This window comes from Bos javanicus, chromosome 3 (genome assembly GCF_032452875.1).
Source record: "Bos javanicus breed banteng chromosome 3, ARS-OSU_banteng_1.0, whole genome shotgun sequence".
NCBI lineage: Eukaryota > Metazoa > Chordata > Mammalia > Artiodactyla > Bovidae > Bos > Bos javanicus.
Genome location: NC_083870.1, coordinates 112202758 through 112216532, shown reverse-complemented (window position 1 = coordinate 112216532; position 13775 = coordinate 112202758). Strand labels below are relative to the sequence as shown.

Here is a 13775-nt window from a genome sequence, read left to right as displayed (position 1 = left end):
ACTTCATGGCAAATAGATGAGGAAACAATGGAAACAGTGACAGACTTTATTTTCTTGAGCTCCAAAATCATTGCAGATGGTGACTGCAGCTGTGAAATTAAAAGCCACTTGCTTCTTGGAAGAAAAGCTATGACCAACCTAGACAGCATATTAAAAAGCAAGACATTACTTTGCCAACAAAGAAAGATCCATCTAGTCAAAGCTATGGTTTTTCCAGTAGCCATACATGGATGTGAGAGTTGGACCATAAAGAAAGCTGAGCACTGAAGAATTGATGCTTTTGAAATGTGGTGTTGAAGAAGACTCTTGTGAGTCCCTTGGATAGCAAGGAGATCAAACCAGTCAATCTTAAGGAATTCATCCTAAATATTCATTGGAAGGACTGATGCTGAAGCAGAAGCTCCAATACTTTGGCCACCCGATGTGAATAACTGACTCATTTGAAAAGACCCTGATGCTGGGAAAGATTGAAGGCAGGAGGAAAACAGAGGATGAGATGGTTGGATGGTATCATTGACTCAATGGGCATGAGTTTGAGCGAACTCCAGAAGTTAGTGACGGATAGGGGGGTTGCTAAGAGTCGGACACAACTGAGCGACTTCACTTTCACTTTTCACTTGCATGTACTGGAGGAGGAAATGGCAACCCACTCCAGTGTTCTTTCCTGGAGAATCCCAGGGACCAGGAAGCCTGGTGGGCTGCCATTTATAGGGTCGCACGGAATTGGACACGACTGAAGCGACTTAGCAGCAGCAGCAGCAGGGTAGCCTGGCATGCTGCAGTCCATGGGGTCACAAAGAGTTGGACTTGACTGAGCAACTGAATTGAACTGAACTGAAGCTCCAAGGTTTGGTGTCATGGAATGAACCCAACAAAGCTGCTGCTACTGATGGTGTAGTATTTGGAAAAGTGAGCTGAACGCTCAGTCTTTAAGATGTTTTGCTTCATGACCTAGGAAAAGGTGGAGAGGTTATTGTGACCAAAGGTGATACCACATTCTTGCAAGGAAAGGGTAGCAATATTCAAATTGAGAAACACATTTAAAGAGTCACTGAGCATTTAGAATGTTACTATTAGTGACCAGGAAAAAGAAAAACGAAGTGAATATCTGGCAAAACTTCAGATGGACTAACTCTGCTGAAAATTGCTGGAACGAGTGACGTGGAAGAGGATGAAAATAGTCCCAGATGCTCTGATGCTGCAAGAGCTGCTGTTGACAAAGGCATCACCTGGGTGCTTTGCTTCAGTGTATTCCAGGCTTGGATTCACTGCTCCGGCTAAATGAAGAGCAAAAAAACTGGTATCAAAATCATAAAAGATCCCTCACTGCTAAGAATGCAGGTGCTGAAGGATAATGGCTAGTTGAGAAATTTTTGCAGATTCCCTCCCAAGCTGGGTGATTTTTAAAATATGGTGGGAAAGGAATCATCAACCCAACTTAGATTGTAAGTAGTGCTCTGTTGGGAGCCGCCGGTTCAATTCCTTGGTTAACACGCAAAACTCACCATGCTGCTGGAACTCCTAAAGTAGAGAAGGACTCTGGCATAGTAGAAGGGGGATGGCATCAGGGGTGGCCCATGGTTTATGGCTGGCAGTGTAAGAGGGGGCATGTTCTAATTCCTAGGGGAGTGCTTTGTTATTTTTAAAAATTTTTTATTTTATATTGGAGGATAATTAACAATGTTATGTTAGTTTCAGGTGTACAGCACAGTGACTGTTACACACACACGTGTCTAACCCTAACCCTAACCCTATTTTGTAGCACAGGGAACCCTGCTCAATACTCTATAATAAGATAAATGGGAAAAGAACTTGAAAAAGAGTAGATAAATGCTTCGCTATTAATAATGGGCTGTGCAGCCATCTTCATGAGTAACTTCCCAGAAGTCAGCTGGAGGAGATGACCAGAAGACGGATGTTTAAGGGAATCACTATGGCCATGGGTTATCGCTTTTAGTCGCCTTTGTGATGCTGTCGTTTCTCCCTGGAACATCCGTTCTCCTCTTCCCTTCTTGGCTCCATCTCGCTCAGAGGTTACCTTCTCTCTGTCTCTGTGTCTCAGGGAGAAGTCAGTGGCCTCTCCAGGCTTCACTTGGACCTCTGCTGAAACCCTCATTACATGGCCCCATCAGATCTGGTTCTAGCAATTTGCCGCATGGGCTCCTATGTCTGCATCCTGCGGCAGACACAGAGCCAGGCACACAGAAGGTTTCCAAAGAGTTTGATGACTGAGCGGATGAATGACCCACTGTTAGCAGAATTTGTGCTTTGAATTCATTTCTGGAAAAAGGAAGTGGTGACACTTGAAGCCTGGTAAGGTGAGGGGGTGTCGCACGTGTGTTCACACTCACTCTTCAGTTTAGGCTCACTACTGATTGAACTCAGGAGCTTGGCCTTGTGAGTACTCAGCCCCCGGGATCCTGAGATTCATGCTGAGAACCCCAGAGGCCTAAATTTGGAAATGAGGCCGCTAAGGGTCCGGCAGCAGTTCAGAGGGCCGAAAAGAATAGAGCAAATAAGTCGGAGCTTGGACCACGGGGTGCCTGAGGCACTGGCCTGGGACTGTGGATCAGTCACAGGCAAAAACTCAATGTGTTCATGTGAAAATCAGAAGCTTCAGCTTGTTACCGTAAAAAGCCTCCAGCATCTCAGTAAATGCCAATTGTTCTCAAATGGAAATATTTCTTGGGCAGACAACTGAGACTCAGCACGGGCCTTCTAGAGAGCAGAAAATCTTCCAATCTCGAAGTCACTAGGGTGGACTTGAGAGAGGCAGTGGGAGGGGCAGCAGGGCCAGGCTAAGGTCTGGCTGCAGGGAGGGACAGTCACTTGAGGATTATCATCAGGTCAGAGCAGCAGCAAGGGGGACACGTGTGAAAGGAGCCAGAGCCGCCAGCTCGCTCTCATTGCTTGAGCGTTTCCCATAGAACAGGGGTCAAGGTGATGGATAGGGTAGGAAGCTTCAAGTTCCCATTTTAAGAGTGCCTGCCAAGTGTCAGACATTTTACCAGGAGCTCCTTTAACTTCTAGTCGCCTTGTGGGGTTAAAGTGACTGCTCCCTCTTCAGATGAGGAACACAACAGTGAAGGGGGTCACCTTTCCTCCAGGGTAGCCCCTCACCCCTTGTGATCAGTGGCCACTGGGGGCATTTAAGAAAGGCTCTTCTCACTGTCATTCCTTGTAGACTTAAAAAAATAAAACCAAAAACAAAACAACCAAGGAAACAATGAGAAGGACTGGAAATATTCTTCACCTGGAGACAGAGGGTTTGAAGACACAATCTCAGTGCTCTTCCAGAACAGGAAGGAATTTTATAGAACCTCAACTCTTGGGCTTTAGGTAGAGGAACTTATTCTAACCTGCTTAGGTACATGCCTGCTACAAATGGATCAAAGAGGGACTGCTCTAGGTGAAGTTGGGGTGGAAATTCCACCTGCTCAGCCCTTTGCAAAACAGCTGCTAACCCCATGGTATCCAAGGAACCCACTTGGAAAGCCCATTCTTTTGACCCACTTCTCTTCTGTTACATGCATGGGAGGACTCATGCCTTAAGATGGGATTGGTGACCTCAGCCTCTACTTTGCCTGGAAGCTTTTATATCTTTTTCTCTAGCCAAGACCCTTCTCTGAGCTACAGATTGACAGAAGAGACAACTGTCTATCAGATCATCCCCCAAACCCTGGCATCCCACACTACCTCAGAATCAATGCATCCCAAGCAAACTCCACCCCCATCTGCCTCTTCCAGGGACTGTCTTGGTTAATACTGTCATTTATTTTACTCACTTATTCAAGCTAAAAACCTAAGATTCATCTCTGACTCCCTTTCCCCCATCCCCTCTCAATCCCAAACCTGACACGTACTGAGTCCAGGGTGGTTGATCACAGAAGGATCTCTTCTGGTCTATGTCCCTTTCTCCATCTCCTACTGTTTTTGCCTAAACTCTGGATCTTCACTGTCATCATTAAAAACAATTTTTTTTGGCCATGCCATGAGGCACGCAGGATCTTAGTTCCCCTTTCAGGGTTTGAACTTGTTCCCCCTGCATTGGGAGTGCAGTCTTCACCACTGGACTACCAGGTAAGTCCTTGTCAACTTCTCATCCTCCAAAAACGCGTATCTGTCTCCCATTATTTTCATTCTAGAACAAAGATTTTTAGGAAATGAAAATGTGATCATGTCTCTGCTCTTGTTAAAACTTCTGATCAACCTCTCACCACTATGGGGGGCTTCCCCCCATAGAGGTAAAGAATCTGCCTGCCAATGTAGGAGATTCAAGAGAAGTGGGTTTGATCCCTGGGCCTGGAAGATACCCTGGAGAAGGAAACGGCAACCCACTCCAGTATTCTTGTCTGGAAAATCCCATGGATGGAGGAGCCTGGTGGGCTACAGTCCACGGGTTCGCACAGAGTTGTACACAACTGAACGCTGAGCACAGCACAAGCTCCACTCTGGGGTGAAGCCCAGCTTTACGGCAGCTTTTAATGCCATGATGTGACTGCCTACCTCACTTTCCAGCCTCATAACTCTAGCTGCCCATCGCAGCTCGTAACTGCAGACTTCACTCTGGGTCAGCAAATGTTTTCTGTAAAATGCCTCATCTCAGTTGCAAACTACCCGACTCCAGCAGGGCTCAAGCAGTCATAGAAAATTTGTCTATTAATGAGCGTAGCTGAGTTCCAATAACCTTTCATTTATGGATGCTAAAATTTGAATTTCATATAATTTTCATGTGTTATGAAATGTTCTTCAACTATTTATTTTTTTCTTCAACTATTTAAAAATGTGAGAACTCCCCTGGTGGTCCAGTGGTTCCAATACATGCTTCCAATACATGCTCCATGCTTCCAAAACAGGGAGTGTGGGTTTGATCGCTGGGTCAGGGAACTAGGATCCTGTGTGCCATGTGGTATGGCCAGATTTAAAAAAAAAAAATTAAAATAAAAAGAAGTGTAAAACCCACTTTTCCCTTGAAGACCACATGAAAACAAGCAGAGAGCTGAGCCTGGCCTGCAGGCTGTAGTTCGCTGACCTGTGCTATAGACACACACAGGTATCTGTGGTTCCGTAGACTTAGCACTTTCGCGTTGTCTTGCTTGAGCTCTACCTGGAAGGCTTCTTCCCATTGTCTGTCTGGCCTCTTTTTGAGACTCACCCTGAAGTCTGGCTTTCCTTAAGTGTCTCCAACAACATGAATTGCTCCTTCATCCACTCCCAGAACCTTTCATCAGGCCTCGATTATAGCTCTTCTCTTACGGCACAGAAGTGACAGACTCGTGTCTGCTCCTCTCTTTAACCTGCTCTCTTTGACAGCAGAGACTGGTCTGGTCATGTGGGTCTTTTGGGTAATATCAAAAGGGACACATTTCTCAAAAATGAAATACAACTGCCCACCTTCCGACAGTCAGCTCCAGGCAGCACCAGCCTAGAACTCAGACCCTCTGCTACCACATGGTTTTGGTCAGAATTGTTTGTGGCCATGAACAGCCCTAAATTCTAATGGGACTGAGACAAGAAGGAAACGCGCTGTGTTGTAGGTTCTATTCAGCCGCTCAGTCATGTCCGACTCTTTGCGACCCCAAACTGCAGCACGCCAGGCCTCCCTGTCCATCACCAACTCCCAGAGTTCACACAAACTCATGTCCATTGAGTCGGTGACGCCATCCAGCCATCTCATCCTCTGTCATCCCCTTCTCCTCCTGCCCCCAATCCTTCCCAGCATCAGAGTCTTTTCCAATGAGTAACTCTTCGCATGAGGTGGCCAAAGTACTGGAGTTTCAGCTTTAGCATTAGTCCTTCCAATGAACACCCAGGACTGATCTCCTTTAGAATGGACTGGTTGGACCTCCTTGCAGTCCAAGGGACTTTCAAGAGTCTTCTCCAGCACCACAGTTCAAAAGCATCAATTCTTCAGTTACATTTATTTATTTTAATTTTCTTGTTTGTTTCTCTGGGACAAAACCTCCACTGATAACAGGAGTTGGGAATTACTGGCTCTGAAGTGCCCTCCCTCCCTTGAGATTCCAAGGCCATAAAGCGGAGCACGGGTGAAGCTGGTCACGTGCGAATGACTCCCTAGGCGCATTCTCCTCTGCCCTGTCCTGTGACCCGGAGCTGGACCTCTGTGGACAGCTGGAGAACAAGGAAGCCTGCCAGTCCAACTGGCCCACCTCCTAGGGCACACAGCAGAACAGGGCAGGCCCTCTGTTCCCTTGTTCCTGGTTTCCTGTTGGGTTGGCAGATGGGAAGCACAGCAGATGTGCTGGAGAGAAGGGCAAGATCTGGTTAGTGATTCCTGGGGTCCCCTCCTGCATGGTTATAGATTCCCAGCACCCCTCCTGCCCTAGAGGTTGGCAGGGGTCAGCCTCCTCAGTTCTGCCAGGCAGCCCCTCTTCAATGGCTCCAGCTCCTGCTCCCCCTTCCCTGGCCCTTCCCCTAGTGTGGTAAAGGCCTCTCAGCTGCTTATTCCCTGGGACCTCATCATTGCTCTGGGTTCCTTTAATCTCACCCTCCTCTTTGTAGTTGGACCCGTCACTAAACCTTCTTCAGGTACAGCCACGCAGGAAGTACGCTCCTGTCTCCTCCTAGACCCCTGACCGAAACCTACCTCTGCTATTCTCTGGGACTGAATTTACAAGCAGCAAAACTTAGAATGTTCTTTAGTGGTTCCAAAGTTTTTGTCCCTTTAGAGCAGTGGTTCTCAACTGGGGGTGATTTTGTGCTCGGGGGACATTTGGCAGAGTCTAGAGACTTTATGGTTGTCATAACTGTGTGTGTGTGTGTGTGTGTGCGTTTGTGTATATACGCACACGTGTGGGTGCTGCTGGCATCTAGCATCTTGTGGGTAGAGGCCAGGGATGCTATACTGCCTGCAGTGCCTGAGGCAGCCCCTACCGGAGGGAATTATGCCGGCTACAGTGTCCACAGTGCGGAGGCTGAGAAACCCTGCTTTATAAAGTTGTCAGTTAAGTCTCCAAATGATTGCTGTGGACCCTTGCACTATGTACTCACAGTCTGGAAAACACTAGAGAAAGCTCCCAGGGGAGAACCATGTATTAACACAAGTGGCACACACCACAGTCTATTCGCATGCCAGATCCAGATGAGCTTGGCTGGCGTTCAGACCTGGGCGCCAACACTCTACGGCTGAGACCTAGAGCCACCACGGGACCCTCTCTGCAGCTCTCAGTACTCATCTGTAAGATGGGCTAATAGTACCTGCTTCACACAGCTGCTGTTAGAACTGAATGAACTAATATCTATGAATGCCAAGTCCTTGAAACACTGGTACACTGGTGCACACCAGCGTGCAAATCCTGTTCTGGGCTGTGCTGTAGGAGGATAAGGGAGGACAGACAGAGGACAAGAAAGAGCCTACTTTTGAGAAGTTTGTAACTAACACCATTTTTCAGATTGTGGGCTGTTCCTTGCTACAGACTTGTGAAATCGATTTAAAAGTTGCAACTAATACTAAAAATTGGAAAAGAAATTTTCAGGGTGCATCATACTTACTAAGGGTAAATAGCACTTGGTGACATTTTCCTTTTAGGTCTACAGACATATATGTGTGTCCAGGTTGTAATGGAAAAAATGTATTTTTTTTATGGTGGGATGAGATTAACAAAACAAAGTTTAAAAGCTACCAGTCAAATAAGAAAAGTGAGGCAACCATAGCCCCAAAGGAGAAGGCCTTGTGATTTTGCAGAAAACCTCACATAGGCCTGTGAATGAATTTGAGCTTCATCACTGATATGCTAAAAAAGCAGAGACATCACTTTGCCGACAAAGGTCTGCATAGTCAAAGCTATGGTTTTTTCAATAGTCATGTATGGATGAGGGAGTTGGACCATCATCAAGGCTGAGTGCCCAAGAACTGATGCTTTTGAACTGTGGTGCTGGAGAAGACTCTTGAGAGTCCCTTGAACAGCAAGGAGATCAAGCCAGTCAATCCTAAAGGAAGTCAACCCTGAATATTCATTGGAAGGACTGATGCTGAAGCTGAAGCTCCAATACTTTGGCCACCTGATGTGAAGGGCTGACTCATTGCAAAAGACCCTGATGCTGGGGAAGACTGAGGGCAGGAAGAGAAGGGGATGACAGAGGATGAGATGGTTGGATGGCATCATTGACTCAATGGCCATGAGTTTGAGTAGGCTCCGGGAGTTGGTGAAGGACAGGGAAACCTGGCATGCTGCAGGCCATGGGGTCACAGAAAGTCAGACATGACTGAGCGAATGAACAACAACAACTCATAGTCTGTGTGATCTGTGTGTGTTTAGCGATGTACACAAGCTCTCTGAGCCTCAGCTTCCTTCTGAGATATGGGAATTAAAAAACATATCCACGACTGTGCTGAGGGGAGGATTAAACCTCATACAGGGCCTGGTGCAGGCCTGGTGCATGGCAGGCGCGCAATGGATGCGTGATCCTGACCTTCTCGAGACTTCCTGATTGGTGTTCTCGTTGCCTGTTGTCTGGCTGCAAACCCTAATCTATGACCGCAGCACATGGTCCCTCAGAAACTTGACTTATATAAGAAACACCTGTAACCTCTTTAATCAGATGAAACAATGACGTTCATTTCTGCTTCTCTGTTTTGGAAAACATGCCAGGAAGAGCCAAAGAGGTGCTTCACTCCCACAAAGGCCCAACCTCAGGTGCAGAAAAAAAAAATGTCTTGAAGAAAGTCCTCGGAGCCAGGGTTTGTGAAGCTTGTCAAAGTTGGTTTCCTGTTCGTTTTTTAAAAATAATTTCAAGGGAGTCCTGTTACCCAAGGCTAAGGATGAAGCTGTGCATAAAAGATTCAGATTCTAGAGGTCATGTTTCTGCTCCCAATGCTGCTTTTATCCCAGTTCCCAGCCTGAAAGCCTGGCCCTGGGGGCCCCCATCCTGCCGGTGCCACGTCTGGGGGTGGGGGCAGGGTGCTCAGTGTTCAGGCCGAAGCCTCAGAGCCTCCGAGGTGGGCATGGAAAGACAGGCTGCCCTGCTCCTCCCCAGGAGTTGGGGCCCTCTCCTAACGGTGGTGTGGCCTTGAGCACAGCACCCTCTTCCGTCAGGCCTGTGTCCTATGCACACTGATTGATACACATACTCTCTCACTCCCAATACAGCCCACTCTTTATTCCCCAGGGCCTCTTACAGGGCCTCTGCTTAATAGGTGGGCAATACAAATTCACCCTGAATCTATCAGAACCAACTTCCGTTTGTAATTGGTGATTTTTGTTGTTTAGTCACTATGTTGTGTCCGACTCTCTTGGGACCCCTTGGACTGTAGCCCACCAGGCTCCTCTGTCCATGGGATTTCCCAGGCAAGAATACTGGAGTGGCTTGCCATTTCCCCCTTCAGGGGATCTTCCCTACCCAGGGACAGAACCTGCGACTCCTACATTGGCAGGCGGATTCCTTACCACTGAGCCACCAGTGTGTGTGCATGCTAAGCTGTTTCAGTAGTATCCCACTCTTTGCGACCCTGTGGACTGTAGCCTTCCAGGTTTCTCTGTCCTTGAGATTATCCAGGCAAGAATACTGGAGTGGGTTGCCATGCCCTCCTCCAGGGGATCTTCCCGATCCAGGGATCGAACTCGAGTCTGGGAAGCCCATAACTGGTGAGAGCAATGGGTTAATGAGCAAGTTTGAAACCAATCCTTACTGTTTGTCTCCATGGATAAATTCTCTGTACTTGGGACAAACTCAAGGTTGAAAAGGAAGGTTGTCATCTACACCTACCATCCACCGGACTTTGGGATCTCCTCCAGGTGTGGAGGACTCCCCACCTTAGGATTAATGCACTTCTTTTCATGGGCAGCTCTCCTCTTGGAGTTAGGAAATTCATCATGGATGGAGCAGAAATCTGCTCACCTGCAGTTTCCACCTGCCATTTTGGGTCTGATGTCTTGCCCCCAGAGAGCTCTTCCCAGATTTGCGCATCTGAGCTGGAGAGCTCCCTAAAGTCTCACCTGTCGTTTGTCAAACATTCGTGTTCCACACGAAATGAATGAGAGGTCAGACATGGGCAGCTCTCCTACTTTACTCTAGCTAAACTCTGCCAGTAGGAGGGTGGGCTCTGGATTTGAGGGGCAGACGTTCAGATAGCCTTGGGAAACTGGCTTAATTTCTCTGAGCCTCAGCTCCCTTGTCCATCAAATGGAGATGGTGACAGTCTTTGCTTCACAGGGTAATGACAAAGATTAAGTGAGACGATGCTGACCACGCGCCAAGCACAGTGCCCGGCTCTCAGGAGGCCCCTGGTATATACTATTAAGATTCCACTGGTCTGAAGAGGGGCAGCTCAGGGCACACAATTCTACACAATTCGAGAAATGTCCTCCCTTGGGCAACAGACCACAGCGGCAGATGCAGAGATGCTGAAACGCAGACCTCTGGGTCTGCAAATAAGAGCAGGACAACAGCGGCAAGTATACCCAGTCTGAGGACATCTCTGCCGCCCAGCCCTACCTACCTTGGTACTGGGCACTGAAGCCACGCTGGCGGTGGTTGCCATCCGATGTGAAGTGCAGCCGTAGCCAGTTCTTGCTGCTGATGACGGGGGCTGGGAGGCTGGCTCCAGTGAACCTGTGGGGACAGGAAGTAGGGGAGGGGGATGTGAGGGACCACAGCTGGTTGAGACTGGCCACCCGGGAGTCTCTCCACTGCCCACGTGTGCTGGGGCCTCTGCCCCGGCAGAAGGGAGGGCCACGCTGCCCCAGCCGCCCTCCAGCAAGGAGCCTGGGACCTGGGTGTCTTGAGCTGGCTCCGCCCGTGGTTCTTTCCACTGCTGAGAGGCTGAGCACATCTGCTTTGTTGCTTAGTTATGTATGACTCTTTGGGACCCCACAGACTGTAGCCCACCAGGCCCCTCTTTCCTTGGGATTTCCCAGGCAAGAATACTGGAGTGGGTAACCATTCCCTTCTCCAGGGGATCTTCCCAAGCCAGGGATCAAATCCAATCTCCTGCATTGCAGGCAGATTCTTTACCACCTGAGCCACCAGGGAGATGCTGAGAGGAGAGGGCCATGCTTCAGGGCAGGAGCAGAGGACTCTTTCTCCCAGTGAGGTCTGGCCACCCTGGAGAGAGACCCAGCCCTCCAAGCAGAGGCCCACCACCCCTCTGCCCAGCAGATGCCCACACACCCACCTCCAGCAGAGCTCCAGATGCCCCACAAAGATCCAGCCCTGGACAGAGGACCAGCCCCAGCTCTCTAACAGAGGTTCAGCCCCTGCCCCCACCATTCCCCCCGCACTCAGGGGCAGAGGTTCAGCCACCCCAAGCAAGCCCCTCGGGGCCTCAGAGAAGTCAGGAGAAAGGGCTCAGGCAGCCACTGTGTGCAGCACGCCCTTCCCAGGTGTGAGGGCCCATTTCGGGGTCACTCACTAGGCCCTGGGTCTCCTCTGCCTCCCGCTCCATCCCTGCTGCCTCCACAAGAGGGCTGGCCCCTACCCCTCACTACCCTTCCTGCTTCTAGGCTGCCTCTCCTCCCTTAACTTAGCCTCCTCCGAGTTCTAGCCAGTCTGGCTCAGTGGGTCGACACCAGCATATGCCCCCCTGCCGCCAGTCACTGCCCTAGCCTTCTGCCCAGCTGCATCCTGGGCCAGCTTTTACATCAATCAGATCTTTCCTCCTAGAGTTGCTCAGAGCTCAAGAACCTCTGTGGCTCCCCAGTGTCCACACAAGACTGGCCTTCCAAACTTCCTATCCTGTCTCCTTCTTGAAAGGGCTTCTGCTCACCATGGGAGGGTCCTCTCCCCTCGCCACACTCAGGCTAAGCCCCCAATGCCCCTCCTCTTTCTGCTCATCCCCCCCCCCCGCCACCCTGCACCCTGGGAGCACCCTCTTCTCTCCTGGACCCCACAGCCTCCAGCAGCCAAGAACCGGTATCTTCCTGCTCCTCCTCTCTGTGTCTGAATCAGGGACCAAACCTCCTGACGCGTCCCCTTTGGTACCATCCATCCTGCCCTGCCCGGACACCCTGATCACACCTAAGCATTCCAAGCTTTCTCCTTTCCCATGTCTTTGCTCTTTAATTATTATTATTTATTTGGCTGTGTTGAGTCTCAGCTGCAGCATGCAAGACCTTCATTGAGTCATATGGGAACTTCCCTTGTGGCATGTGTGGGTTTAGAGTTGCCCCGAGGCATGTGGGACCTTAGTTCCCTGACCAAGGAGGAACCCACGTCCCCTGCACTGGAAGGTGGATTCTTAACCACTGGACCAGCAGGGAATTCCCATGCATTTGCCTTTTCTGCCTGGAATATACCCACCAGTAACCCTCTCCCCTGCACCCACCGTGTCACCCGAGATGATTTTGCTGCTAAGTCGCTTCAGTCGTGTCTGACTCTGTGCGACCCCATAGACGGCAGCCCACCAGGCTCCCCCATCCCTGGAATTCTCTAGGCAAGAATACTGGAGTGGGTTGCCATTTCCTTCTCCAATTCATGAAAGTGAAAAGTCAAAGTGAAGTCGCTCAGTTGTATCCGACTCTTTGGGACACCTGCAAATATCACGTCCCCACCCAGGAAGGGCTCTCCTACTCTCCTGGGTTCTGAAACCACACAGATTTGGGTTCAGATCCAGGCTTCACCACTTCCAATCAGTGTGATCAGTTACTCCATCTTTCTGAAGATGGAATGATAACACCAGCCTGGAGAGTCCATGGGAATAAGTGAGGGGACTTCCGCGTATAGGACCTAGCCCAGTATCAGGCACGTATTAACTCAATAAACATAATTCCCTTTTCCCTCCTCTGTGATGCCACAGCAAGTTGCTCAGATTTTAATTCATTTATCCAGGTGTGTGTCTCCCTAGGAATATGCCTCCAAGAGGGCAGTGAAGATAGGTGGGTGGGTGGGTAGAGCAGGGGGGCGGGGAGCTGGGGCTCTGGAGGGATCGGCTGTATTATCTTATGAAAATTACTTACATTCTCTGTGACTTTATCTGTAAAATGAGGATAATAATCCCTCCCTGAAAGGGTTGCGAGGACTGAATGAGATAATACACAAAAAAGACTAGCACCGTCTCTAGCAAATAGAAAGCTCTCGGTAAGTGGCAGCTGCTGTTTATTCTCCATCATCTTTGTTCTTCATCTTTGTCCTGAGCACCTAACAAAATGCCTGACACGAGCAGGTGTGTCAGGATTCCCGCAGAAAACAGGTGGCTCAGTCATCTGAGATAATTCTGGGTGAATGAATGTGCTCTTCACCATCGGGGATGGGGCAGGATTCTGAGGCTGGTAACAAGAGTATGGCTAACCCCTCACAGACCTGGACAGAAATGGTGAGCCCTGAAGCTTAGAAAGGACCCAGATCTTTGGTCAGCTGGGACTACAGCCAGTTTGCACAGATTCCCACCAGGACGGAGCAAGGAATGAATACCCGGAATTCACTCTCCTGCCTCCCCTCCTCCCATCTACTGCTGATGCTTCTGTTGATCTAGCCCATTGGAAGCCAGAGGGCAAGGAAGAATACTGGTGTAGTCTGACAAGTAAGTCTTCCTAAGCATGAAACAGGGCAGAAAAGGGAGGGGAGGTGGTCTGGAGGCGTGAAAGGGAGAGAGCTCCAGCATAATGGGTCTCCATAAATGCGTATTAGACAAAGGAACTAACCAAGGAGCCTCTCACCCTGAAAAACTGAGTTTTTACTATAATGAAAATGCTGACACACACCAAACTCCAGGAATACCATCCATACTGCTATAGTAAGAGCTATAACAGAAACCAATTACTGTATATTTTACCAGATCCCATTTAAAATAGTTTATTACAGGCAGAGCCATTCAAGTT

The 13775-nt window shown here is 49.2% G+C and overlaps 1 protein-coding gene across 4 annotated transcripts in view; it reads right to left on the bottom strand.

The window, feature by feature from the left end:
• The window catches only part of CSMD2 (CUB and Sushi multiple domains 2), a 694802-nt gene that overhangs the window by 336059 nt on the left and 344968 nt on the right, over positions 1-13775 (bottom strand). For all 4 annotated transcript variants that reach the window (XM_061412621.1, XM_061412618.1, XM_061412619.1 and 1 more), the window contains one exon: positions 10460-10572. In XM_061412621.1, coding sequence (XP_061268605.1) covers positions 10460-10572 — 113 coding nt within the window. The remainder of the gene's footprint in view (positions 1-10459; positions 10573-13775) is intronic.